The sequence below is a fragment of the Myxocyprinus asiaticus genome, chromosome 22, assembly GCF_019703515.2.
Source record: "Myxocyprinus asiaticus isolate MX2 ecotype Aquarium Trade chromosome 22, UBuf_Myxa_2, whole genome shotgun sequence".
Lineage (NCBI taxonomy): Eukaryota > Metazoa > Chordata > Actinopteri > Cypriniformes > Catostomidae > Myxocyprinus > Myxocyprinus asiaticus.
In genome coordinates, this window is record NC_059365.1 from 22,872,583 (window position 1) to 22,900,319 (window position 27,737).

Below are 27,737 nucleotides of genomic sequence, written 5' to 3' on the forward strand. Positions count from 1 at the left end.
TAGTGCAAGTATTAGTAATTTGCATTATTTAACCAAAACAATACACTAAAGAGAATAAACAAATAAATAATTCTAACTATTATACTCTGAAGCTGTTTTGGAGTTAGTACTGAATATATCTCTTGTTTTTAAAGTATCTCTGGTGTGTGCTTGTGTGTCTGTGTAATGCCTAAACCTCATAGTGTTAACTAGTTTCTATTGTTAGAATATTGCAATGATCTTTGACTGTGACGGTAGATCTTTTTTCTAAATATATATATATATATATATATATATATATATATAAATGCAGCATATTGCTTAATACTTGTAAAAACTAAAGTATGTGGTAAAAGGATCTTTTTGAAAAATATCAATCACAGTTTTAAAATTGTGGCTATTAGTACCAGCTTCACAAAGAAATTGTGAAGTATATTAAAATAATATGATACATGAAATTTTATGTGGGGAAAAAAAAAACTGGCTTGTCATTTTGTGATTGATGATTTTGAAATTATAATAATAGCTATTTAAGTGTGTTTTGATCACTGAAACATCCATTTTGACATTTAAATGATAGAATGTAAAAGAAAGAAAAAAGGAAAAGCTCAACTAATAATTCCATCATACTCTACATACATATTATTCCTGTTGGTATTTTTGCATGATAATTGGACATTTTTGCATGAGAATAAGGCATATATTGATTTTTTGGTGTGGATTGCCTCAGCAGAACATTACTGTGACAGTCTGGTGTGTGACAGCATATGTTTGGACACCCGTAGTCAGACGGAAACAGACCTGTCAGCACGGCGGCAGGATGGGACAGTGAGATAATCACACAGTGTCATTTTGGGGGGCAATTACCCAGCTTGGAGTGAAATGAGAAAACCTGTTTTTTTCCTGCTGTCCTAATGGAGGTTCCGGTCATTAGTTAAACGAGAGTCACTCTCTGGCTGTAATCAAACGTGAAGCGTTCAGTTTAAGAGCCCATTATAAAACATCTGCTCCCCGGCGATGGCCAACGGAGACTTACGTTTGCTCAGTCGTAAAGTCAGCAACCACTATTGCTACTCGATTTCAAGTCTTTGTAAGTGGGAGTTTTAATGTTACCCTGTTATGATTCAGGTCACGTTCCCATTTCCTGGTCGTATATGCCCTGTTTTTGATTGTAGGAGAAGGAACGGAGGAGCGGTTAGTGCATCAGTGATTTGGAACACCTGGTTTTGGCATGTCCTACTCACTATAAATAGCAGGTGTTCATCCATCTCTTTATTTGGACACAGACACAAGCTATCGCTCCTCTTTTGTTTTGTTATTTTGTTCCAATATATAAAGGAACAATATTTACATTCAGAATGTATCCAAATGCATGTACATACATAAATATTGTAGATATTTTGCCACCAACATTTCTTTTTAAATACATTCTACAAATAAAAATAAAAATGTTTGTTCAGTAAATTCCAATGCATAAAGGAATATTCCATTATAATAAAAGTTAAGATCAATCGACAACATTTGTGGAATATTGTGGATTACCACAAAACATTATTTTGACTTGCCCCTCCTTTTGACTAAAAAAGCTAAATTCTGGGTTACGGTGAGGCACTTACAATGGAAGTGAATGGGGCTAATCCGTAAACGTTCAAATGCTCACTGTTTCAAAAGTATAGCCACAAGACATAATCAGTATGCATGTTAACCTAATATTAGTGTAATAAAATTGCTTACCTTGTCTGTGTAAAATTATAGCCAATTTTACAACTTCGTTGCCATGATGATGTAAATGTCAACAAACCCTAAAACCCTCAATTGACTATAAAATAACGAATTACAATTTTACAGCTCAAATAATACATGAGTTTTAACAGAATACTTAATGTAAGTGCTTTTATAAAATTATAAGCTTCACATTTTTGCCATTAAACTCTCCAGAAATTGGCCCCATTCACTTCCATTGTAAGTGCCTGACTTTAACCTCGATTTTTTTCTTTTCTTTTTTCTTTTTTTTTTCTTTTTAAGAAAAGGACAGACGAGACTAAATAATTTTTTGTGGTAATCAACATTATGCCACAAATGCTGTTGATTGTCACTTAAACAGAATGGTTGTGTTTTTCACTGGAAAGTTTTGGAAAGTGAGGATTGAAAAAGTGAGGATTTGACGGCATTCATAGGAACAAATCCTCCAGTGTAGAATCCCATTTAACCCAATCCAATCTGAAACAGTCACACAATCCGCCTGCCTTTTGTGTGAAGCAGAATGTTATAACAAGCTTTGTTAATACCTTTGCCTCTCCTCTTCCAATAGACCAACTTCCTAGACAACCAGGCCCACCCCCTCTGTCACCTGCTCCACATCAACACATGCAGCATCCTTCAGTCACCTCCCTCAACCAATCACTGGCCAATCAGACGGCAGAGCTTCAGAGCGCATCTGAATGTGTGCAGCTGCAAGAAAACTGGGTTCTGGGTGACAACGTAGGCTTGGAGAACAGGTAAATGTTTTTTACACAGTTATTACATTATAGTGTTAATAGTTCCTTTTTTACATTTCACTAATATTTACGGGTATTTACACATTTAGTTATCTTATAAGTTTTGAATAAAATATTATGTATCATTATGCAGAGCTGCATGATTTGGTAAAAAAAAAAAAAGAATCACACTAAGTCCTCTTTAAATGAACCAAACTGAGATCTCTAGCATTGAGCTAAAAGTGAACTGTGTGAAAAATAACCCAATTCTCACTGCATTCACATTAATTTAGCCCACTTTTCACACAAAGTTGTTTATTGGAACCCACGCTTAGAATTTTATTGTTATATAATATTTTGTATTTATTTATTTTAAAAATAATAATAATAATAATATAAAAACCATTAGTAATATATTTCTGTTGCAATTGTTGCATGCACAAATTATTTTGGCAGAAAACTGAAGAAAGGCATTTGAGTTTCAGTGTGTTGTTGACAATAGTTTGTGCTCCTCTGCAAATCTGGTTAAATGCTGTAATTTCCTCCCTTTTATAACACAGTGCCATTTTACATCATATCAGTATGCATCGTTATGTTATGTATAAATATTTAATATATACTTAATATTGTGATGTAATTACTTACATTTGAGTCAGTACTTTATGTATTTTTTCATGTTCAAACATTTTCTGTTGAGTGGACATCAATTATTTATGTTTTACTATATATTATTTTACTAATTTATTAAGTTAATTTTTAGCAAATATTGTGATAAAATCTACAGAGAGAAGGCTTTATGTAATGCACCTTGCTGTCACTGTTGATATCTTGAAGTTCACTTCTCAAACTGAGGGCTGCTTACCCAGCATCTGCCCAACAGAGTGAATTTACTTATGTGTGACATGAATATCATATCAGGCATAAATAAATACACATGCTAGTCTTACCCCCTTCAGCTATACATTCTTATCCATCAGATCTCAAAAGCATTTGTCTGTATAGACACGCGTTAGTTTTTTAAACATTTTTATAATGTCACAATGCAAATTTTATTGTGATTGTGTACACAGTCTGTTATTAATACCCTTTACAGTCTGTTATTATACCCTTTTATTGTTTAATTGTAATAGAGTGTTCTTGAATAAAGGGTTTGAAAGCCCATGCAAAACAGGTTTTCATGAAAGGATGACTTACTTTGTTCATAACAGGCTCAGAATAAATAGTATTATAATGCACTGCATCATATATCTTTCAGACCCTTATGCAGATTCCTAAACACTAAAATCAGCATTTTCACTTCAAAAGGCTGAAAGGAAGAGTCCCTATAGACTGGGTCTTGCAGCGACTGAATGTAAATGCAAAAGCATCAGAAATAGACTTAATTAACAGAAGTCACTGTGTACAAGACTACATTTCTATTCTCTCTCTCTCTCTCTCTCTCTCTCTCTCTCTCTCTCTCTCTCTCATATATATATATACATACAGTTGTGCTCAAAAAATTGCATACCCTGGGAGAAATTGTGAAATTGTGGAATTGATTTTGAAAATACGACTAATCATGCAAAAAAACTGTCTTTTATTTAAGGATAGTGTTCATATGAAGCCATGTATTATCACACAGTTGTTTGGCTCCTTTTTAAATCATAATGATAACAGAAATCACCCAAATGGCCCTGATCAAAAGTTTACATATCCTTGAATGTTCGGCCTTGTTACAGACACACAAGGTGACACACACAGGTTTAACTGGCAGTTAAAGTTTAATTTCCCACACCTGTGGCTTTTTAAATTGCAATTAGTGTTTGTGTATAAATAGTCAAGTCAGTCAGTACTGTTCAATCACTTATTAAGAAGTGGAAAATTCGGGGATCTCTTGATACCAAGCCAAGGTTAGGTAGACCAAGAAAGATTTCAGCCACAACTGCCAGAAGAATTGTTTGGGATACAAAGAAAAACCCACAGGTAACCTCAGGAGAAATACAGGCTGCTCTAGAACAAGATGGTGTGGTTGTTTCAAGGAGCACAATATGACGATACTTGAACAAAAATGAGCTGCTTGGTCGAGTTGCCATAAAGAAGCCATTACTGCGCCAATGCCACAAAAAAGCCCAGTTACAATATGCCCGACAACACCTTGACACGCCTCATGGTTTCTTACACACTGTAATTTGGAGTGACGAGACCAAAATAGAGCTTTATGGTCACAACCATAAGCTCTATGTTTGGAGAGGGGTCAACAAGGCCTACAGTGAAAAGAATACCATCCCCACTGAGAAGCATGGCAGTGGCTCACTGATGTTTTGGGGAGGGGGTGTGAGCTCTACAGGCATGGGGAATCTTGTGAAAATTGATGGCAAGATGAATGCAGCATGTTATCAGAAAATACCGGCAGACAATTTGCATACTTCTACACGAAAGCTGCGCATGGGACGCTCTTGGACTTTCCAGCATGACAATGACCCTAAGCACAAGGCCAAGTTGACCCTCCAGTGGTTACAGCAGAAAAAGGTGAAGGTTCTGGAGTGGCCATCACAGTCTCCTGACCTTAATATCATTGAGCCACTCTGGGGAGATCTCAAACTTGTGGTTCATGCAAGACGACCAAAGACTTTGCATGACCTGGAGGCATTTTGCCAAGACGAATGGGCAGCTATACCACCTGCAAGAATTTGGAGCCTCGTAGACAACTATTACAAAAGACTGCACGCTGTCATTGATGCTAAAGGGGGCAATACACAGTATTAAGAACTAAGGGTATGAAGACTTTTGAACAGGGGTCATTTCATTTTTTCTTTGTTGCCATGTTTTGTTTTATGATTGTGCCATTCTGTTTGTTTGTTTTTTTGTTGTTGTTTTTTTGTCCTGTCATAAGTACTGTATGTGCCAAAATATTCAAAAACATATCATTAAATGACCAAATGGTAGTGGACAGAAAACACAAAGAAGTGCACAAAAATGTTTGCCACTAAAATAAGGTTAGTTAAATGAAATCTAAATCAATCATTTCATGATTATTACATTTTGGCTTACATTTAGTCTAAAGAGATGAAACATTAAAAATAATATGCTTAGTTTTAGCCTAAAGGGGCCATATTAAGAAAAATATAATCTTCCTTGATCTTTTGAAATAAAGAGTTCACCGTACTCTGAAAACATTATGTAAATTTCAGAATGGAAAACTTCCTCCCCTGTCCAAAAATACCATCCACTGAAACTAAGCCTGAATACATTAACACATAACTGCCCATATTTACATGTCAACGATGCATGTTTGGTGTTTAGCAACTTGGCCCGCCCACTCTTGGTGAATTAAAATGGAGAATTATTCCTAAAAACATGGAAAAAAAGTGGGGTAGACTTTTACTATTACTACTTTTACTATTTCTGTCATAGACTGACACAGCAGGAGTAGTATGTGTTGTATGCCATTACTAATCATGTCCATGAAACACATGTCTTCATTGTTATCGGTGAGTCTGGCCAATCCCGAATAAGCTGCGACGTTATAAGAGCTTGTGCTGAGAGGCTGAGCCAGGCGGCTGGTCTCGCATCGCTCTCGTGGTACTTTGATGGCCTATGTATAACACAAGATGGGTTTTAAGTATTGAAATCTGTTGGAATCACTTCAAAGTCAGTTAAAAAACAAACTTATTATCTAATCACTTTATTGAAAAACCATAAATTGATGAAAACTGAATTGGTCTATAGAAATTTTTTTAACTGTTCTTTTTTTTATGACTTAATATGAAGTAGATTCCTCCCTGCAGTTACACTGTACACATTCATTACAAACAGTGTTGCCAATGTAGTGAGTCAGGTTTTTTATCTTTTGCGGGGCACAGCTGTTGTGCTTCATTATGGAGAGGAAAACAACAACAAAAAGTAACAAAATAAAGGACTAATGAGGATGTGCTGCTCATGGATATGAGAAAGAAGACATTTTGTAATCACATCAAGGGAAGAATTTTTATTGCTTAGCTAGTTCTAAGCAGAACACACAGCCTTCTCCTGCTGTTAATCAACCTATTAGAATCCTTTTACTAACTCCCCCACCCTCTTTCTCTCTCTCTTTCCTTCCTCTACCTTCCACACACTATGCCAATCTCCTTTTCTCACAACTCTACCTTTCTCACACTTTTATATCGGAAACTTTCCACTCCGCTGTCTGTCACAAAGACTCTGATCTTTACATGTCAACTGAAAGGGACTGTCCTAAAATGGCAGTGGCGCGGAAACCTCCAGGGAGCATCTTAAAATACCGCCATTCTGCCGAGTGCTGGAGAGGCACCTGCTGCTCCCAGACCCCTACTGAGGTGGCAGATGCTTCCGCCTCAAAGACGATGATTGAGCCTTAGTAAGAGTTGAGAGGATCTGTGCAAATCCTTCACTCTTATTCCTGTGTTTTTAGCTGATTTCTTTTCCTTCTACCCTGCGGTTCTTCATTAAACTTGCGTATCATGTTTGTCTGTGTATGCTCATGTGTTAGGAAAAGGCCTTCTCTTTTCGGTATCACCTGTTAAATAGTGTTGCTTTACTCTTTACACTTATAGACTCAATCATTGTAACTCTTAAAGTCAACAAGTAGTCCTTTGAAAATGCCAGGAAAAGACTTTGATTCTTTTGTTTGCAATTTCTCTTTCTGCCGCCAAATCCTCGCCCATTCTTTTGCACCACAGCATTCCAGGCGTCAACCAGATGACAAGGAGAGGTGGGACGCTAACAAAGATTCTGTTTGAACAAGAGCAGAAATCTCTTTGGGGTGAAGTTACTTCTTAGTTGTCCTAATGCAAACAACATTCTCACACACTATAAAAAGGGGCAATGAGGATTAGCTTAGTCATTTTCTCTGCCTAGCTTCACACTACTGCTAATCAATTATGGATTGTTTGGCCTCAAAACGGCACACTGTCAGTGTATTTGTTAATCGTTTGTGAAGGCTTTTAAATGTGCCTCATTCAGTGTGCAGTGGCCCGGAACCTATCTGAGCCCTTGTGAAAAATTGTGTGTGTGTGCTTGAAGTTGTGGTAACAGCTCATAACCATGCAGTTATAAAGCAGATGTTTTACAATAGAGCTTGTCTGAATGAAAAGTAGGCGTCTTTAAACCAAGCATGTATTGAAACTTTTGCAAAAGAACAAGAGTCTAAGTCCTGCTTGACCATTGAAGTTCTATATAATGAGTAATGCTGTATGGAGCCTGGCAAGTTTTAAAAGTTTCCTCATTTTACATTCACATAGGCAATAAATTGTTGCCAACTAAAGCTGTTGCCAGCCTAACAGCAAGGGCTGTTGAACCTACGTACCCACGTACATATTATAACTCATACTAACAAAATGAAAGCACAAGAAATGGAGATGCCTGTTCTGTTTTAGATACATTCCAGCCCTAAGTTATTTCAAAATGTGGTGGGGACAAAATTTGTAAGTGCAAAAAGTCCCTGCCATGAATGAAGCCTATATATTTGACTAATAACTGGAGCCGTTGAAAAAAGATGTCTTGACAATGCTGACTGTCTGGTGAGACCACAAGGGCACACAGTCCTATGCCCTTCACTAGCAACTATCCTGATCTGTGATGTATACAGATGTGTACAGTGTTTGTGAAGCTACTTTAAACTACTTTGAACAGCTTAAAGAAACTAAACTACAGTCAATCTACCCTTTTCAAAAAAGTAACAAGTTACGCTACAAGATAGTAATCCTTTTTTAAAACTATAAGATGATATTACAGAACAGTATATCTCTGGCACAAAAACAATGCAGATCTCAATTAGGGTGACATATAACAATTAGAGTGACAACATAAAATTGTACATGCATACAACAGCAATATTAAAAAAACAAAACAAAAAAAAAACATTAAACATAAGTACACTTATACTAAATAATCCTTATTACACAGGTCTCTAGAATACTCGATTCTGATTGGTCAATGGCACCATCTAGCGGTCTATATATTTAAGTAACAACCGCACATCCAGGGATTAAGACAAATCAGACCAGTCATTCAGGTATTGGGAATCATCTTTCCTACTTCTCGTATCACTCTGCGATCTCTACAAGTAAGCTAATAAAATAATTTCAACTCATATCAATGTTTCATGTCTATTTATTTTATTTTTTTGGCAAGTTGTCTTGTAACAAGCTGGATAATGAGCAGTCAGACTGTCAAAATAAACACCACCAGAACTCTGATGCAAACCAGAGGTGGAATTCAGCTGTTCAGCGATTTCTTTCTTCTCATATTTTGTAATAACATAATTTCAATGCAAATCAATATTTCATGTCCATTTACTTATTTATTCTCAAGTAGTCTTGTTATAAGTTGGATATTGTGCAGTCAGATTTTATTTTTCACAAAATAAACACAAACAGATCTCTGATGCAAACCGGAGGTGCAAGTCAGCTGTTCAGTGAATTCTTTATTCTCACATAATAGCATAAATCAATATTTCATGCCCATTTATTAATTTATATGGTTAGTAGCCATGTAATAAGTGGGATAATGTACAGTCAGACGGTTGTTATCGCAAAATAAACTCCTTCAGGGTGATACAAGATTGATCACCGTGTCAGGGTTTATTTTGCAATAACAAACGGCTGGCTGTAGATTATCCCTTACATATTATATAACCAAGTCAAAAAGCAAAGCTGAAGCTACAAAGTTTTCATAGTGATTACAAATAGTGATATAGCAAACTTAAAGGCCTGACTTGAGTGTAATCGATGGGTCTGAGATTTTAATGTCTTTTTGAAAAGTTTAAATGCAATGTAAAATATTTTTTTATTGATTTTTTTTTTTTTTGCCTTAGATTTTTTCACAGTTCTGTTCTGCAAATTTTGCACTACAGACTAGGTTATTGTTTTTATATTTAATTTGCCTGTTTACCATATCTCACTGCTCTTTCCCCAGGCACTTCCTGCTAAAGACTGGAACAGGCACCACTTCGCTCTTCACAACGCCTAATCCAGGTTACACAATGGCAGCTGGGGCTATCTACTCCCCACCTGCTCGCCCCTTAACCCGCAACACCCTTTCAAGAGGTGCATTCAAATTTAACAAGTCGCCTAAACGGTGTTCGTGGAAATGCACAGCTCTCAGTGCTCTGGGTGTGGCCACACTGCTATCAGTTCTGCTCTGCTACTGTATAGGTAACTGTGGCAAGTCAATTGTTTGTTTGTTTGTGTGTGTGTGTGTGTTTGTGTGCTCTGGCTTATATGAACATGAGATACTCCGGTGCGACCTGTTTTAACCAGCTTGCCCCCATAAGAGATAGTGAAATAGCTCATCAAATGAAGTTTTCCTACCTCGGCCTTCATCTGTGGCCAAAACACCTGGTGCTCTGCTCTAAATAGCCTCCCCATCCCACATAGCAAGTCACACATCCTCCGTATACGCCCACATACACTGGAGAAAGACATCAATTTAGTGATTAATAACTGCAGCCAAGCAAAAAACACCATGAACTTGTCTTATTGTCCGATGCACTCTATATGCAGTCTGTCTGCCCCACAAACATTTTTTTAATTATCTTTGATTGCTTTAAATTTTTTCCACACTGTGAGTTATTTGCAGCAGTTGGAGGATCCTCCTCCCCTGCTGAAGGCCTGTTAGAAACACTCATCCCCCCAAAGATCAAACTGAGAGAAAGAGAGGTGTGTGAAGTGCTGCCTCCTCAGCAAGCTCCCTCACTGTGAACTTTGAAGGAGACTTTTCCTAAGCTGTTTTTAAACACATTGAGCGGTAAAAAAATAAAATAATAAAAAATCTAGAAAGTGTCTGCCTAGGATATAACAACAGTGCATGACGAAGAGTGTGTCTTAAAGAGTGAAAGAAGGACAAAGGAAGAAAAAGGGGGAGACAACAAGAGATTGGGGGGAAAGAGAGGGAATGAGAGAGAAATTCTGACATTATATAACGTGAACAGCTTTTGATCTTCAAGCGTACTTTTGATTTTCACATTTTTCCCTCCTCTTTTATTTTTTTTCATTACCCGGAATCCACCTCTGTAGCACTGCATCAGTTGAATCAATGCCAAATTCACAGCGAAAAATGTTTTCAATGACAAGCTAAAGACTAATCATGAGTAAATGCAAAACAGTTTGCATCAAGGCCACATGCAGTGATAATTCAAAGGAGATGTCTTCAAACAGCAAAACAAGATATCTTGCACTATTCAGTGTAGAATTCATTTTCTAATTGGGGAGGGACCTTCAATTTTTGAACTTATTGTACTTATGTCCAACACAAGCCAAAAATAGAGTGCAAATCATATTCCACTGGAATGGGGTTCAACAGCTTTTAAACTATATCATTTTGCAAATGAGAATGTCTTACTATCTGATATGTGCTTGGTGTTCCGTTTCATGAACTTAATTGCCTTCTATTCCAGCCATGCATGTACTTGGCCTGAACTGGAAACTGAAGGATGCTGATAATCATGCCTTTGAGAATGGACGAGCCAAACCAGTGACGTTTCCGACCAACACTGTGACTGCAATTTCTACAGATGGTAAAATTTCAAGGCAAAAATCTATGATGTTTAAGCCATACAAAGGAGAGGACTGAAGTTTCACATTCCTATGAAATATTTTATATATGCTGCTGCAATAATATTTTTTAAGCAACAGTGTCATATGTATGTTTGCCCTTACCACACATATCCATGGGCAGACCAATGTTTTTTCTCCATTCTTTCTTTCTTTCTTTGCTTTTTTCCTGCTTGCTTGCTAATAAACTCAGCAAAAAAAGAAATGCCCCTTTTTCAGGACACTGTATTTTAAAGATAATTTTGTAAAAATCCAAATAACTTTACAGATCTTTATTGTAAAGGGTTTAAACAATGTTTTACATGCTTGTTCAATGAACCATAAACAATTAATGAACATGCACCTGTGGAACGGTCGTAAAGCACTAACAGCTTACAGACGGTAGGCAATTAAGGTCACAGTTATAACAACGTAGGACACTAAAGAGACCTTTCTGCTGACTCTGAAAAACACCAAAAGAAAGATGCCCAGGGTCCCCGCTCATCTGTGTGAACATGCCTTAGGCATGCTGCATGGAGGCATGAGGACTGCAGATGTGGTCAGGGCAATAAATTGCAATGTCCGTACTGTGAGATGCCTAAGGCAGCGCTTCAGGGAGACAGGAAGGACAGCGGAAGGACAGCTGATCATCCTCGCAGTGGCAGACCATGTGTAACAACAACTGCACATGATCGGTACATCCAAATATCACACCTGTGGGACAGGTACAGGATGGCAACAACAACTGCCCGAGTTACACCAGGAATGCACAATCCCTCCATCAGTGCTCAGACTGTCCGCAATAGGCTGAGAGAGGCTGGACTGAGGGCTTGTAGGTCTGTTGTAAGGCAGGTCCTTACCAGACATCACCGGCAACAATGTCGCCTATGGGCACAAACCCACCTTTGCTGGACCAGACAGGACTGGCAAAAAGTGCTCTTCACTGACGAGTCATGGTTTTGTCTCACAAGGGGTGGTGGTCGGACTCGCGTTTATCGTCGAAGGAATGAGCGTTACACCCAGGAAATGTCTGGTAACTTGCAAGTGCCTTGGTGGAAGAGTGGGGTAACATCTCACAGCAAGAACTGGCAAATCTGGTGCAGTCCATGAGGAGGAGATGCACTGCAGTACTTAATGCAGCTGGTGGCCACACCAGATACTGACTGTTACTTTTGCCCCCCCTCCCCCCTTTGTTCAGGGACACATTATTCCATTTCTGTTAGTCACATGTCTGTGAAACTTGTTCAGTTTATGTTTTAGTTGTTGAATCTTTTTATGTTCATACAAATATTTACACATGTTAAGTTTGCTTAAAATAAAAGTTTAGTAATAATAATAATGCTTATAATAATAATAATGCTGATTGCATTACAGTATTTAACTGATAATCTAATAATAATATGATTTTGGGGGGGAATATGACCTGGTAATATTTCATTATATTCACCCAGATAGGACAGCAAAGGGGGGCATAACTTTGTTGACTACATACAGTAAATAATTGGGAATGGGATAACAACACAATGACACTGACCAGAAGACCAGTCTTAAAGATTGTTAAAGTGCTTAAGAGAAGCAATGGTGATAGTATCTTTCACTTGAGGAGTGACGGTCTCCAAATAATAGTCAATCCTGTGCTGGGTTTGTCTTCTAAATATGGCTAATTAACGTGTTTCGTAAAGGATCAGTTTGAAGCAAGTCAGTTAAAGAAAATTTTGTCACTCTGAGTGTTAACATGCCACTATATTTTGTCCTAGAATGTATTCTTCTAATAGACTATTTGGCCCTTTCTGTAGTGTAATATAAAGATGTTTGTCAGTGATGTATTCATTTTATTTTCTGGCATCTGAATGATAGGCCAAAAGCCTTGTGGAGAGTATGAAAGGGCATGGAAAATGCCTGCTGCAAGTTTTAGCGTGATGTTGTTTTAGAGACTCTCATCATTGAAGATACAGTTTGTATCTGAATATATATAGAGCAATATAAAAAGAATATTTTAATGGGATTTTCTTTTGAAATTGTAGACTTGAAAGAGGACCAATTCCTTAGCTTTATCTAGGTCAGATGGGCCAAGAATTGTCAAATTCGACCAGGCTTAAATGAAAAAGTCTTGACAAATTTATTAGTGGATTTGCTGTCCTGAATTTTGACAGGGTGATACGGGCAAACAAACAATAAATAGCAGTAATTATGTATTATGTGGTAATTAAGTAGCACCCAAGAACGAGTACCTTAAATTACCTTAAATCTAGCTACATTTTTCAAAAAGTTTTATTATTAATTTTATTATAAATGGCACAGTAATGTAAATGGCACAGTTTTCTAGTTTTGTGGGCCTATTAAAACTTACATTCGCTCACTAATTAAAATATAATATGAAATATTAATTTTTATATTTTGTTGTTGATATGTGTATTGATTTGTGTCTGCTCACAGGAAGGGTAGGTGTGGTGCTGCAGTACAACTCCACACTGGACACAGGACAAGTGGAGTTGGGTCAGCAGGTTGCACAGGCCATTCCACCAGCAGTATTCTGGAGGTCCAGACTTCTCATTGAAAAACCCCACTTCCTCAAGTTTAACATTTCCATTCAGAAAAATGCTCTGATTGGAGTCTATGGGAGGAGGGGACTCCCACCCTCGCACACACAGGTAATAACTAAAGTGCCCAAATTTGATATACAATAAAACAACATTGTTTTGAAGAGACATGTAGGTCTCCAGAATAAGATATAAGAGTGGTGGCACCAAATCAGATACTGGTGCCACCATCTGTAGAAACTGGTGACACCAGAACCTGATTTGGTGTGATGGTGGATGTGGGGACCTTTCAAATTTAAAGAGCAGAATCCAATAATGATAGTAAATATTGTATTGCACAGTTACCAATCATATTACAGATTTTGTCCCACAGAAATGCATATTTGATAGGAAAGCATTACTTCTGAGTAGGGGTGATTTTGAGTAAGAGTTAGGATTTTTTTAAATAACTGATTTAACAACAATTACATCTTTTAAAAAAAATAAAATAATTAACACTTTATTTGTAAAGGGCTAAATTGGAATATTCTGACACTGAGACCGAGTTGGGACTTATTAAAAGATTTCCTTTTATCAGGCTCTTCATAATTTAAGGACGGTCATCTCTTGGAGTTTTTGAAGGCAAACATGGCTATAGAGCATTAGTAAGGAACATATTTAATTCAGGAGTAGTGCATAATCAAAACGAGTTGTGCAATTTTATAACATCTAAAAAAACATAGACACACAGGCAGAAAAATTCTACCACTTAGTCGTACTCTGTAGCCCTGGACACATGAACTGATCTATTAGACTGTTCAGTCAAAGAGTCTTCTTTGCCTATCACAATTTAAACAAAGTCTAAAATTAGTCATTTAACGGCATTAATAACAGAAAGTCAGAGGATTATTTTTTAATCTTCCAAAAGGATTGAAACGGCTTTATTTTTTGGCTTTTATTAAACAACAGGCAAAGCTGTTGTCTGGCAAGTATTGACAGAAGCTTTTCAGTATAAATGAGAGATGAATCAACCCTTAAAGGTTGTACATGAGAAAGAACAAATCCTACTTTAATCATAGGAAACAAACTGTGCTTGAACAGAAATACATCTCTCTGTTTCTAGTGATTAGCTTGGTGTTAAACAGTCACAGCTGTCAATAAAAGCTGCATCTTTCGTAAGTGCTGAGAAAACTGCCCGACTTCTTGTCGATGTTCAATCAATGTGTCCCCAAAGCCATCACAATAAACTAAAGCAAGCTTATTGAGTGCTAGCTCCAATTTGCTATGTGTCTCTTTATTGCTTTTTGTACCTGCCCAGTTGAAAATCAATTGCAGAAACTTTAATTTAGATACTTGAGTTTAAGTAGTAGGCATATCTACTGTAAGTAGTATGGAGAGTTCTCTGTAATGCCAATTACAGCAAAAATCTTTCTCCAATCTGTTTTAAGAGATATCTTGTAATGATATTTTGGGACCAGACAGGGTAATGTCAATTTAAATGTCAAAATGTCTGGATATTAAATTTGCACTTTTTTTCATAATATCCATGCTTGTCTTGTTGTTATGTTTCCTTTTTTGGCAACAGCTGAAAAAAGCAGTTAAATGTAATTGTTTTTGTTTCAGTATGACTTTGTGGAGCTTTTGGATGGCAGTAGACTCATCTCAAGAGAGCGCGTTCAGTTGGATCCTGAGCTCAGGGATAGACTGGAGATTCCAGTCAGCATTCAACAGGCGGGCTTTATTCAGTACTTGCACACTGGTGTGTGGCACCTGGCCTTTTACAATGATGGCCGTACTGTAGAGCCTGTCTCATACAACACCATAGGGCTGGGTAAGCTAGCACATAGAATACAGCCATTTGAATAAGTATTTGTCTTTGCTCATGACCGCAGAGAGTAGCTGGTTAATTTGGTTTACGTTTATTACTGCACAAAAATGGAAAATGCAATTTTAACTCAACATTACGTAATGTGTTGCCTGACAGAAAAACTGGACCACTATAACAAGCCTGCATAGGTGTCTTCTGATGTCCTTTTTTATATTTCTGTCTTGCACCCAAGTGCCTTAGTGCAATGGTGATAATGAGGCATGAAGAAGCATGCCCTGAGTTGTTGGCTAATCAATATGTTTGATTCTGCTGCTATCTCTTTCTGTCAGGCCAGGGAATATGGAGGCCAAAAGACTAAATTTCTGAGCTTTGAGCTGCTCTGCTAAGCCGACTGTTTTCATCTTCACATATGAATTTATTTTGGTATGGTATATGGGGATCCACTTTTATTTACACCAAAGGAAAGCACTAGCTATTTTAATTATTTATTAATTTATTTATTAAGTGGGAATTCAGGAAAGACAGCAAACAAAGAGACTCCGATCAATTCTGGATATAAAGGCACTCTGGTAGTGATTATTTCCATACTTATGTATTGTCCATTATCTAAAATATGAACACAAAATGCAGTTAAAATGCTATAAATAGAATGCAATTTTTGTTATCTGACCTTTTTTGTGCAGAGTCTATGACGGAATGCACACACAATTGCTATGGCAATGGAGAATGCGTCTCAGGCACATGTAATTGCTTCCCAGGATTTCTTGGGCCATATTGTTCAAGAGGTGTGTGGTTTTGTTAAGATTTTTTTATTTACTTATTTATTTGGTGTTTTTCCTACCAGGGTGAATCTCACAAAACTTATTCATATTGCATATTTCACCCAAAAAGAAATACATTAGAAATTCTGTTTTGCATAATGAAAATAAAGTCTTTTTTAGGACCACTATGAGTTTTTGCACTTTAAATTATTTTCACGACAATTAAGCAAATAACCCCTCTCTTGGAGTAAGCGATTCCTGAGAAACACTGTTGATTTTTGAACTCAACAGCCAAACAAACACACCCCTCCCTTCAGTGCTCCTTCAGAAGCTCCACCCCCCCCCCCCCCCCAAATTCATGCACGCGCATTTCAAAGGCAACGACACTAACAACTGGGTTAGCTGACCAAAAGACAAATAACCGCAACCACCCCCTGTTGCTGGTTGGCTGGAATAGTGTTGTGTGGATTGGTCCGATCCATTTTGTTTATTTTCCACTTTACAGAGCCAGGGCTATGTACAAACACCAGTTCCCTATCTGTCACTCACTCGATGTTGTGTCAATGTAGTGACACTAGGGGTCACTCTTGGGAGCCCCAAACACCTCTGATTTTGAAAAAAGGCCATTGGGAATTGGTGAGTGGAATTTGCATGCCACTCCCCCGGACATATGGGTATAAAAGGAGATGGCTCGCAACCACTCATTCAGATTTTCTCTTCGGAGCCGAGTGGTTGTGTTCAGCGAGCTGAATTACTTTGCCGATCCATTCACTTCGAAAAGCTGTTGGATTTACAGCGCATTACAGCGGCTTCTCCCCCTCTTGCACTGGTGAAGTGCAGAGAACGCCCCTGGGTGCTTCAGCAGCTAAAAAAGTATATTCTTCCTACTGAAAGAGTATATTTTCCCTTCTAAAAAAGTGGCATAAACGGAGAGCGTCTTTTTAAAGATACCTCTCCGTTTGTGTGTATTTCCTGGTTGCGGTCATTACCTCTCCGCTTCCGATGGCCACGATCGCAGTCTTACATGCTTGGGTGCTGCCCACGCGGAGACAGCGTTCGTGGATGGGTCATGTTCTCACTGCAAGAGCGTAACCATGGCAATGTTGCGGTCACGGTTTTTCCTTTGTTAGAGGGAAAGACCACCCCAGCGGCTCCCAGCCTCAGTCCTTCTACCTACGGGTTTGAGGCTGCGTCGGTTAGCACTTGGGGCGATTTGGGGACCCCAATGGGAGCCACTCCGCCGGGTAAATCCTCACGGACCTCCCATTTCCCAGTACGCTCGTTTGCCCCGCTGGGATGAGACCGCCGGCTCGTCTCAGGGTGAGTTCGCGATCTCGTTTCAGCACTCGCGAAGTGGATGAGCTCTCGATTGCAGCATCGGAGAGCGGGCTGTCTAGTCTGACGCTGAGGACTCGACTTGGCTCCCAACTTCGGGTGCGGTCACCCAGTCGAGGTGCATGAAGAGCCCACGAGATTGTGGCAGGCACCTTTCACTGCCCGGACCCGGTCTCTGAGCTCTGCCGCTCTCACTAATCTCGATGGTGGGGCTGCCAGGGGGTACTTGGCGATTCCCCAGGTGGAAAAGGCGGTTGCAGTGCACCTGTGCCCGCAAAACACCGCCACCTGGCGGGGCCACCTGAGACCCCCGTCCAGCGCCTGTAGGGTTACGTCGTCTCTGGCGACTGAGGCCTGCAGTGCCGCTGGAAAGGCCGCCTCCGCCCTGCACGCCATGGCTCTCCCTGCAAGTGCACCAAGCCAAGGCACTAAGAGAACTGCACGAGGGTAGTTCTGATCCGGGACTGATGCAGGAGCTGCGACCGACCTCGCTCTCCGGGCGACGAAGAGGCCTGTATGCCTTGAAGTGGCATCTGTTCGCTGAGTGGTGTTCTTCCCGATGCGAAGACCCCCAGAGATGCGAAGTCGGATCGGTGCTTTCCTTCCTGCAGGAGAGGCTGGAGGGTTGGCTGTCCCCCTCCACCTTGAAGGAGTATGTAGCCGCCATTTCGGCACATCATGATGCAGTAGATGGTAAGTATTTGGGAACACACGACTTGATCATCAGGTTCCTGAGAGGCGCTAGGAGGTTGAATCCCTCCAGACCACACCTCATTCCTTCATGGGACCTCTCTGTAGTCCTTCGGGGTCTACGGGGAGCTCCCTTCGAGCCCCTGGAGTCAGTTGAGCTTAAGGCACTCTCTTTGAAGACTGCCCTCATGACTGCGCTCACTTCCATCAAGAGGGTAGGGGACCTGCAGGTGTTTTCTGTCAGCGAAACGTGCCTGGAGTTCGTTCCGGGCTACTCTCACATGATCCTGAGACCCCGACCGGGCTATTTGTCCAAGGTTCCCACGACCCCGTTTAGGGATCAGGTGGTGAACCTGTAAGCACTGCCCCGGGAGGAGGCAGACCTAGCCTTGGCATTGCTGTGTCCGGTGCGTGCTTTACGCATCTATTTGGATCGCATGCAGAGCTTTAGAAGTTCCGAGCAGCTCTTTGTGTGCTTTGGTGGACAGCGGAAAATGAGCACTGTCTCCAAACAGAGGATCGCCCATTGGGTCATTGACACCATCATGATGGCATATCATGCTCAGGACGTGCCACCCCCTATGGGGCTACGAGCCCACTCTACTAGGAGTGTGGTGGCCTCCTGGCCAATGGCGCCTCTTTGGCAGACATCTGCAGAGCAGCGGGCTGGGCAACACCCAACACCTTTGCGAGATTCTACAATCTCCGGGTTGAGCCGGTCTCGTCTCATATTGTCAGGTACGAGCAGGAAAGTTCCGGGACAGCTGGCCAGGTGTACCACTTGCGCATAGCGCCTTTCCCCTCCCCTGAGGTGAAGACATGTGCTTTTGACTCCCAGTCGTGTTCACAAGTTGTGATCCCTGGATGACTTTCCTCCTTAGCCCTGTGGCAGACGAGTTTGCGGAGAAACTCGCTTCCGGTGCAGTACATGTGCTAACTAAGCCCTGTACTGGGGTAGGTGCTCCACATGTGCTGGTTCCCCATAGGTGACACCATGTGATATATCTTCCGCTAAATTGTTTCCCTGTCAGTAAACTGTGTCTTCCTTGGGCAGAGGTTACGTGACGGCCTGGTGCGCTGGCTACGAGGCACACAGTCCACGTCTCGCACCGCCAGTCCACGTAACACAGTTCAGCTTATTGTGGCATTTCGTATAGGGACCCCTAGTGTCACTACATCAGCACAACATCGAGTGAGTGACAGATAGGGAACGTCCTGGTTACTTTCGTAACCTCCGTTCCCTGATGGAGGGAACAAGACATTGTGTCCCTCTTGCCACAATACTGAACTACCCGCTGAAATGGCCGGGACCTTGTCTCGGCTCCTCAGCACAAAACCTGAATGAGTGGTTGCGAGCCAGCTCCTTTTATACCCGTATGTCCGGGGGAGTGGCATGCAAATTCCACTCGCCAATTCCCATTGGCCTTTTTCAAAATCAGAGGTGTTTGGGGCTCCCAAGAGTGACCACTAGTGTCACTACATCGACACAACGAGGTTACAAAAGTAACCAGGACGATTTTTTTTTCAGCGCGCACACAGAACGGACAGCTAGCGGACCGTGAAGAGATATTCACGGAATTTGACAAAAAGTGTATTGGATGAAAATGGCTTGCTCCACCTTTAATTCTCATTACCATAATGCAAAAAAGCTAATTCTCATAATTTAATGGGAGGAAACAATGATACAATGAAAAAATAATGTCAGAACAGATTGATTTTCATTACTGTATTACAGTAATGAGAATCTAATGAGAATAACCATTGAGAATAATGGGAATTAACAATAGAAAAATAAAAAAACAGTAAAATATCTGGACGCATAATGGTAATGAGAACTGGGGGGTAATTAATTGTCACAATGTCAAAAAAAATGTAATGGTCTTACAATAGGCTTTATTTTCTTTATGCAATATTTAACTTTATATTTTTGATTTTGGGGAGAAATGTAACCTGGACATGTTTTTGTGAGATTCCTTCTGTTTGCCTTCATTTATCCATCTAGCTTTACTTTCTCTCCGTTAGCTTCGTGCCCAGTTCTGTGCAGTGGCAATGGTCAGTACAATGGAGGGCTCTGCCAGTGCTACAGCGGATGGAAGGGCATTGAATGTGACGTGCCAAGCGGTCAGTGTGTGGACGTCCAGTGCGGGGGTCATGGCCTGTGTGTTTCAGGCTTCTGCATGTGTAACCCAGGCTACAAAGGCAACAGCTGTGACCAAGGTAACTGGACAGATTTCAGTAGTTATGTAGAGAGACCATTGCACATTTTGCTCACTGTAGTAGAGGAGAGCACTTTTTCAACACCACTGAGCAGCTAATTACATGGATGAGTGTACTGACTTAAAGGCTGGTTTTTGTTTTGATAAATTACCCAAACCATTTAGCAGCTTCCATTGACTGAAATGGATTCTACATTTGGAATCACGACAAGGCAACATACAAAATATTTCCTGTCTTTTCATTCTTTTTCTCCTGTTCTCTCTGGGTCAGTCCAATTGAGTGTATTGATCTGCATTCAATAGACTTAGGAATTAACTCTTTAGATGTCTATGTTTGGGTCATTTGACCAATGTTATAATTGTCATTGAATTGCATGAGTAACTCACCTTGAGGTCAACAAGAGAGAGACACCTGGTGAGAGACCCAAACAAAAAGAGATCTTATAGGAAAAGTGGTGTTGTTTAAAAAATTTTTAGTGGAAAATGCATAAACTTTTTTATTTTACTTTTTCAAATGTTAGAGTTATTGTAAAGGTGCTTTAAGTAATAGGAAAAAATAAATAAATAGAAAAAACAAGTGCATAGGTTACAGAATTATTTAATGTGTTCATGGGAACTGTCTAAAAATGACTCTATGAGCAAATTAGAAATGTGGTTGGGGTTCAACACCTACTGACTAGATCAAGTGCCAAATACTACAAAATTACAATAATAAAAAAATTTAAAAAATAAATGCACATCATGAGTTTCATTCGGCTGTATTGCATGTCAGGGCTACAATTTAGAAAACACTTACGTATATAAAGGGTCAATGCGCAGGGATGCCTTACTTAAACCTGAACATTAGAAGAAAACAAAATTTAATGTGAACAGCCATTACCCCAAATGTAAGGGGGAAGTCAAAGGATGCCTTCAACCTACAATGTCTTTTGCCAGCTGTTTAACATTTGTATACACCATCATATAGGAATATACCATATGACATTTTACAAAGTTCAAACAGTGATTTTTTGAAAAGCTTTGCAAGACTTCATGGCAGACTGGCTATGCCCTGAATTCTAAATGCAAAGTATTCTCCACAGTGGACTGTGAGGATCCTTCATGTTCAGGACATGGCTCCTGTCTTCATGGTCAGTGCCACTGTACCTCAGGCTGGACCGGAGCTAACTGTGAGATGCAACTCTCCATGTGTCCAGAACACTGCTCTGGTCACGGTACATTCCAGAGTGAGACCAGCACCTGCATCTGTGACATGAACTGGACCGGTCCTGACTGCTCAACAGGTAAAAGTGACTCCTGCTAATACCACTAATTTAATGAGATTAGTCATGTCGTGATTGAGATTAGAAGATGTTATTAGTTTTGATGTGATTTTTTTACTATTTGTAGTATTTAATACTACACAACGTTATTTATTATTATATGAAAAATGTACTGGAGATTACTCTTAAACTTAGAGACACATAATATAATGTTTAATATCAAACTCATTATTTGACCACAAACTTAAATTCCTTTCAAATGAAAACGTCACAGGAAATAGTTGTAGGGCTGCACTCAAAAAGCTGTCCAAAGTTGGTGCTAATAGGGGCACAAATGACTTGGTTCACACTGCATATAAATCCGGTTTGTTTTTAAAATCAGATTTTTAGAAATGACTGCCTGAACTGTAATTTTGCAAGTGATGAAATAATTTGTTTAGAAAGTGAAGTAAATGCCTGGTATTTCTAATAAGGTTGTTTTAAGCATCAGCATAAATTTTGCCCCTCTAGTGTCCATTCATGATATCTCACCGCGTTGCTATAAGGGGTAGTTCACCCAAAGCTGAAAATTCTCTCATCATTTAATCACCCTCATGCCATTCCAGAAAAAAAAAAAGATTTATAGAAGAATATTTCAGCTATTTTGGTCCTTAAAATGCAAGTGAATGCTAAAAAAAAAAAAAAAAAAGACATAAAAGCCACATAAAAGTAATCCGTAAGACTCCAGTGGTTCTAGTCATACCTTCAGAAGTGATATGAGAAGTTTGGGTGAGAATCAGATCAATATTTAAGTCCTTTTTTACTGTAAATCTCCATTTTTACGTTCACATTTTGAAAGTGATAGTGAAAATGAAGATTTATGGTAAAAAAGGAATTAAATATTGATACAGAGCTGAAATATTCTTCTAAAAATCTCAGTTTTTTTTTTTTTTGCTTAAGAAAGTCATACATCTCTGGGTTGGCATGAGGGTGAGTAAATGATGAGAGAATTTTCATTTTTGGGTGAACTATTCCTTTAAGATGAAATAATGGCACAATGCATTACCCATGAGGCGTGATGGACAAATTCATGCATTTGCTGTGTCCGAAACCTCTCAATCGTTCATTCATTTAACATGCATTACATAGTTAATGCCACATGCCAACTTCAGACACTACTCCACTTATGTCTTTATATAGCCAAGCTACCTAAGAAAACGTTCTGGTTACTTTCGTAACCTCCGTTCCCTGATGGAGGGAATGAGACGTTGTGTCAATGTAGTGACACTAGGGGTCACTCTTGGGAGCCCCAAACACCTCTGCTTTTTGAAAAAAGGCCAATGGGAATTGGCAAGTGGAATTTGCATGCCACTCCCCCGGACATACGGGTATAAAAGGAGCAGGTATGCAACCACTCATTCAGGTTTTGTGCTGAGGAGCTGAGACAAGGTCCCGGCCATTTCAACGGGTAGTTCAGTGTTGTGGCAAGAGGGACACAATGTCTCGTTCCCTCCATCAGGGAACGGAGGTTACGAAAGTAACCAGGATGTTCCCTATCTGTCACTCTCTTGACGTTGTGCTGATGTAGTGACACTAGGGGTCCCTATACAAAACGCCACAACTAGCTGAACTGTGTTACGTGGACTGGCGGTGCGAGACGGGCAGACCGCTGTGTGCCTCGTAGCCAGTGCACCAGGCCGTCACGTAACCTCCCCCAACACTCTTATGAGCATCGAACGGTCCTTTGGGAACAAGTCGACTGCCCAACAAATAGGGACAGGCTAACCCAGCCGTGGCCTCTTTTTCTCTTTTTTTCTCCCCAAAAAGAGTGGAACACCGCGAAGACCACACCCCGAAGGGGGGGGGGGGGTATTTTGAGTGGAAATACATCACATGGTCTTACCGAGTCTTGTCATGTGGAGAAATCGCATGGTAGGTCCTACTTGAGGGGGAAGGAGTTTCTACAAACATGGTGACCGGGGGCAGAGAGGCCTCTGCCCAAGAAAGACGCAGTTTACAGACAGGGAAACGATTTAGCGGAAGATATCACATGGGGCCACCTATGGGGAACCAGCACATGTGGAGCACCTACCCCAGTACAGGGCCTAATTAGCACACGTACTGCACCGGCAGCGAGTTTCTCCACAAACTCATCTGCCACAGGGTTAAAGAGGAAAGTCATCCAGGGATCACAGCTTGTGAACACGACTGGGAGACAAAAGCACACGTCTTCACCTCAAGGGAGGGGAAAGGCACTATGCGCAAGTGGTACACCCGGCCAGCTGTCCCGGAACTTACCTGCTCGTACCTGACAATACATGGGATGAAACCAGCACATCCCGGAGATTGTAGAACCTCGCAAAGGTGTTGGGTGTTGCCCAGCCCGCTGCTCTGCAGATGTCTGCCAAGGAGGCGCCACTGGTCAGGGCCCAGGAGGCCGCTACGCTCCTAGTAGAGTGGGCTCGTAACCCCACAGGGGGCGGCACGTCTTGAGCGTGATATGCCATCACGATGGCGTCAACGACCCAGTGGGCGATCCTCTGTTTGGAGATAGCGCTTCCTTTCCGCTGTCCACCAAAGCAGACAAAGAGCTGCTCGGAGCTTCTAAAGTTCTGCGTGCGATCCAAATAGATGCATAAAGCACACACCGGACACAGCAACACCAAGGCTGGGTCTGCCTCCTCCCGGGGCATCGCTAAAAGGGGTCGTGGGAACCTTGGGCACATAGCCCGGTCAGGGTCCCATGATCACTTGAGAGTAACCCGGACCGAACTCCAGGCACGATTCGCTGACAGAGAACACCTGCAGATCCTCTACCCTCTTCATGGAAGTGAGTGCAGTCATGAGGGCAGTCTTCAAAGAGAGTGCCTTAAGCTCAACTGACTCCAGGGGCTCAAAGGGAGATCCTCGTAGACCCCGAAGGACTACAGAGAGGTCCCACGAGGGGATGAGGCGCGGTCTGGAGGGATTCAACCTCCTAGCGCCTCTCAGGAACCTGATGATCAAGTCGTGCTTCCCCAAATACTTACCATCCACTGCATTGTGATGTGCCGAAATGGTGGCAACATACACCTTCAGGGTGGGGGGGACAGCCACCCCTCCAGCCTCTCCTGCAAGAAGGAAAGCATCGATCTGACTGCGCATCTCTGGGGGTCTTCACGTCGGGAAGAACAACACTTAGCGGACAGATGCCACTTCAAGGCATACAGGCACCTTGTAGAGGGAGCCCTAGCCTGAGTGATCGTGTCTAACATCGGGGGTGGTAGGCCACTTAGGTCTTCCTCGTTCCGTCCAAGGGCCAGATGTGGAGATTCCAGAGGTCTGGTCGCAGGTGCCAGATGGTGCCCTGTCCCTGAGAAGACGGGCTGGGGCGTTGTGGGGATGCCCTTCCTTGGTGGGGGGGATGCTGTCGCGAGGAGTGTGAGGTCCGAGAACCATGTCAGTGTGGGCCTACTAGGACAATCTGCTCCTCGTCATCCCTGACCTGTGCAAGTAGGCTCACTGGGGGAAATGCATATTTGCGTAATCCCAGGGGCCAGCTGTGTGCCAGCGTGTCTATACTGAGGGGTGCCTCAGTCAGGGTGTACCGCAGTGGGAGGATTCCCTGGAAGCAAACAAGTCTACCTGTGCTCGACCGAATTGACTCCAAATCAGCTGCACCACCTGGGGGTGGAGTCTCCATTCTCCCCTGAGTGTAGCCTGTCGTGACAGCGCATCTGCCATGGTGTTGAGGTCGCCCGTGATGTGAGTGGCTCGCAGCAACTTGAGGTGCTGCTGACTCCAGAGGAGGAGACGGCGGGCGAGTTGTGACATGCAACAGGAGCGTAGACCGCCTTAACTGTTGATATACGCTACCGTCGCCATGTTGTCCATCCGGACCAATACGTGCTTGCCCTGGATCAATGGCCAGAACCTCCGCAGGGCGAGCAGTACTGCCAACAACTCGAGGCAGTTGATGTGCCAACGTAGCCGCGGGCCAGTCCAGGAGCCGGCAGCCGTGTCCCCATTGCATACGGCGCCCCAGCCCGTCTTGGAGGCATCTGTTGTAACCACGACGTGCCTGGAGACCTGCTCTAGTGGAACCCCTGCCCGTAGAAATGCAAGGTCAGTCCAAGGGCTGAAGAGGCTGTGACAGATCGGCATGACGACCACGTGATGTGTCCCGTGGCACTATGCCCATCTAGGGACTCGAGTCTGAAGCCAGTGCTGAAGCGGTCAAACCAAGGGGACAATCACATCGGATGTACCAGCGGGTGGGGCCTCGCGGCGGGGCGGAGCCTGAGGAGCCACATCGAAGGGGCTCGAACCCTGTGGCCATGCTGAGTCCAGAGACATCGAAGCACTTACCTTGTTCCTGACGCCCACCATAAGATTTGTTGAGGAGTGGGGAGGAGGAATATCATCCCTTCAGTCTGTCGGAACCAACCCGGTGTGGGCATGTTTGTGCCACAGCTGGGCACACAGGGGCGGGTGGTCCGCCACTAGAGCGCCAAACCTGCCAAAATGGGACGGTGGACGGTGGTTGTGACAACGGCCGTGTGCACCTGACATGTGACCCAGGGAACAAGAAAGCCACTCTTTTGTTGAAGTTTTGGGTACTGTGGCGAAATATGAAACAAAAGATTCTCCTCCCGGCCCTCCACCGGGGGATGGAGTGGTCTGCCGGCGGTCTCATCCCAGTGGGGCAAACGAGCGTACTGGGGAATGGGAGGTCCATGGGGAGATACCTGGCAGAGTGGCTCCCATTGGGGTCCCCAAATCGCCCCAAGTGCTAACCGACGCGGCCTCAAACCCGTAGGTAGAAGGACCGAGGCGGGGAGCCGCTGGGGTGGTCTTTCCCTCTAACGAAGGAAAAACCACGACCGCAACGTTGCCATGGTCATGCTCTCGCAGTGAGAACATGACCCGTCCATGAACGCTGTCTCTGCGTGGGCAGCGCCCAAGCACGTAAGACCACGATCGTGGCCATTGGAAGCAGAGAGGTAACGACTGCAACCAGGAAATACACACAAACGGAGAGGCATCTTTAAAAAGACGCTCTCCGTTAATGCCAATCTTTTAAGAAGGGAAAATATACTCTTTTAGTAGGAAGAATATACTCTTTTAGCTGCTGAAGTGCCATGGGGCGTTCTCTGCACTTCATCAGTGCAAGAGGGGGAGAAGCCGCTGTAATGCGCCGTAAATCCAACAGCTTTTCGAGGTGAATGGATCGGCAGAGTAATTCAGCTCGATGAACACAACCGCTCGGCTCCGAAGAGAAAATCTGAATGAGTGGTTGCATACCAGCTCCTTTTATACCCGTATGTCCGGGGGAGTGGCATGCAAATTCCACTCGCCAATTCCCATTGGCCTTTTTCAAAAAGCAGAGGTGTTTGGGGCTCCCAAGAGTGACCCCTAGTGTCACTACATCGACACAACGTCAAGTGAGTGACAGATAGGGAACTACTTAAAATCTGATCTTTCAGACTGAAATGCATTTCCAAAATTTAGAATCAGATTTTAAACCACATAAGGATGTGGTTTGGGTCGTGTTTATAAAAATCAGATTTCATGTGTTTCTGTTCAGAGTAAAAAAAATCGATTAGAGTCGAATAAACAAAAACAAATATATATATATACTGGCGGCCAAAAGTTTGGAATAATGTACAGATTTTGCTCTTATGGAAAGAAATTGGTACTTTAATACTCCAAAGTGGCATTCATCTGATCACAATGTATAGTCAGGACATTAATAACATGAAAAATTACTATTACAATTTATAAAAAAAAAAATTATCATCAAAAAATCCTCCACGTGCAGCAATGACAGCTTTGCAGATCCTTGGCATTCTAGCTGTCAGTTTGTCCAGATACTCAGGTGACATTTCACCCCACACTTCCTGAAGCACTTGCCATAGATGTGGCTGTCTTGTCAGGCACTTCTCATGCACCTTACAGTCTAGCTGATCCCACAAAAGCTCAATGGGGTTAAGATCCATAATACTCTTTTCCAGTTATCTGTTGTCCAATGTCTGTGTTTCTTTGCCCACTCTAAACTTTTCTTTTTGTTGTTCTGTTCCAAAAGTGGCTTTTTCTTTGCAAATCTTCCCATAAGGCCTGCACCCCTGAGTCTTCTCTTTACTGTTGTACATGAAACTGGTGTTGAGTGGGTAGAATTCAATGA

The 27,737-nt window shown here is 41.8% G+C and overlaps 1 protein-coding gene across 1 annotated transcript in view; it reads left to right on the forward strand.

The window, feature by feature from the left end:
* The window catches only part of LOC127412901 (teneurin-3-like), a 203,018-nt gene that overhangs the window by 111,652 nt on the left and 63,629 nt on the right, over window positions 1-27,737 (forward strand). Inside the window, exons 5-12 of the mRNA XM_051649606.1 lie at window positions 2,291-2,477; window positions 9,369-9,607; window positions 10,849-10,968; window positions 13,421-13,635; window positions 15,127-15,334; window positions 16,015-16,116; window positions 20,140-20,334; window positions 21,416-21,616. Of these exons, the coding sequence (XP_051505566.1) occupies window positions 2,291-2,477; window positions 9,369-9,607; window positions 10,849-10,968; window positions 13,421-13,635; window positions 15,127-15,334; window positions 16,015-16,116; window positions 20,140-20,334; window positions 21,416-21,616 (1,467 nt within the window). The remainder of the gene's footprint in view (window positions 1-2,290; window positions 2,478-9,368; window positions 9,608-10,848; window positions 10,969-13,420; window positions 13,636-15,126; window positions 15,335-16,014; window positions 16,117-20,139; window positions 20,335-21,415; window positions 21,617-27,737) is intronic.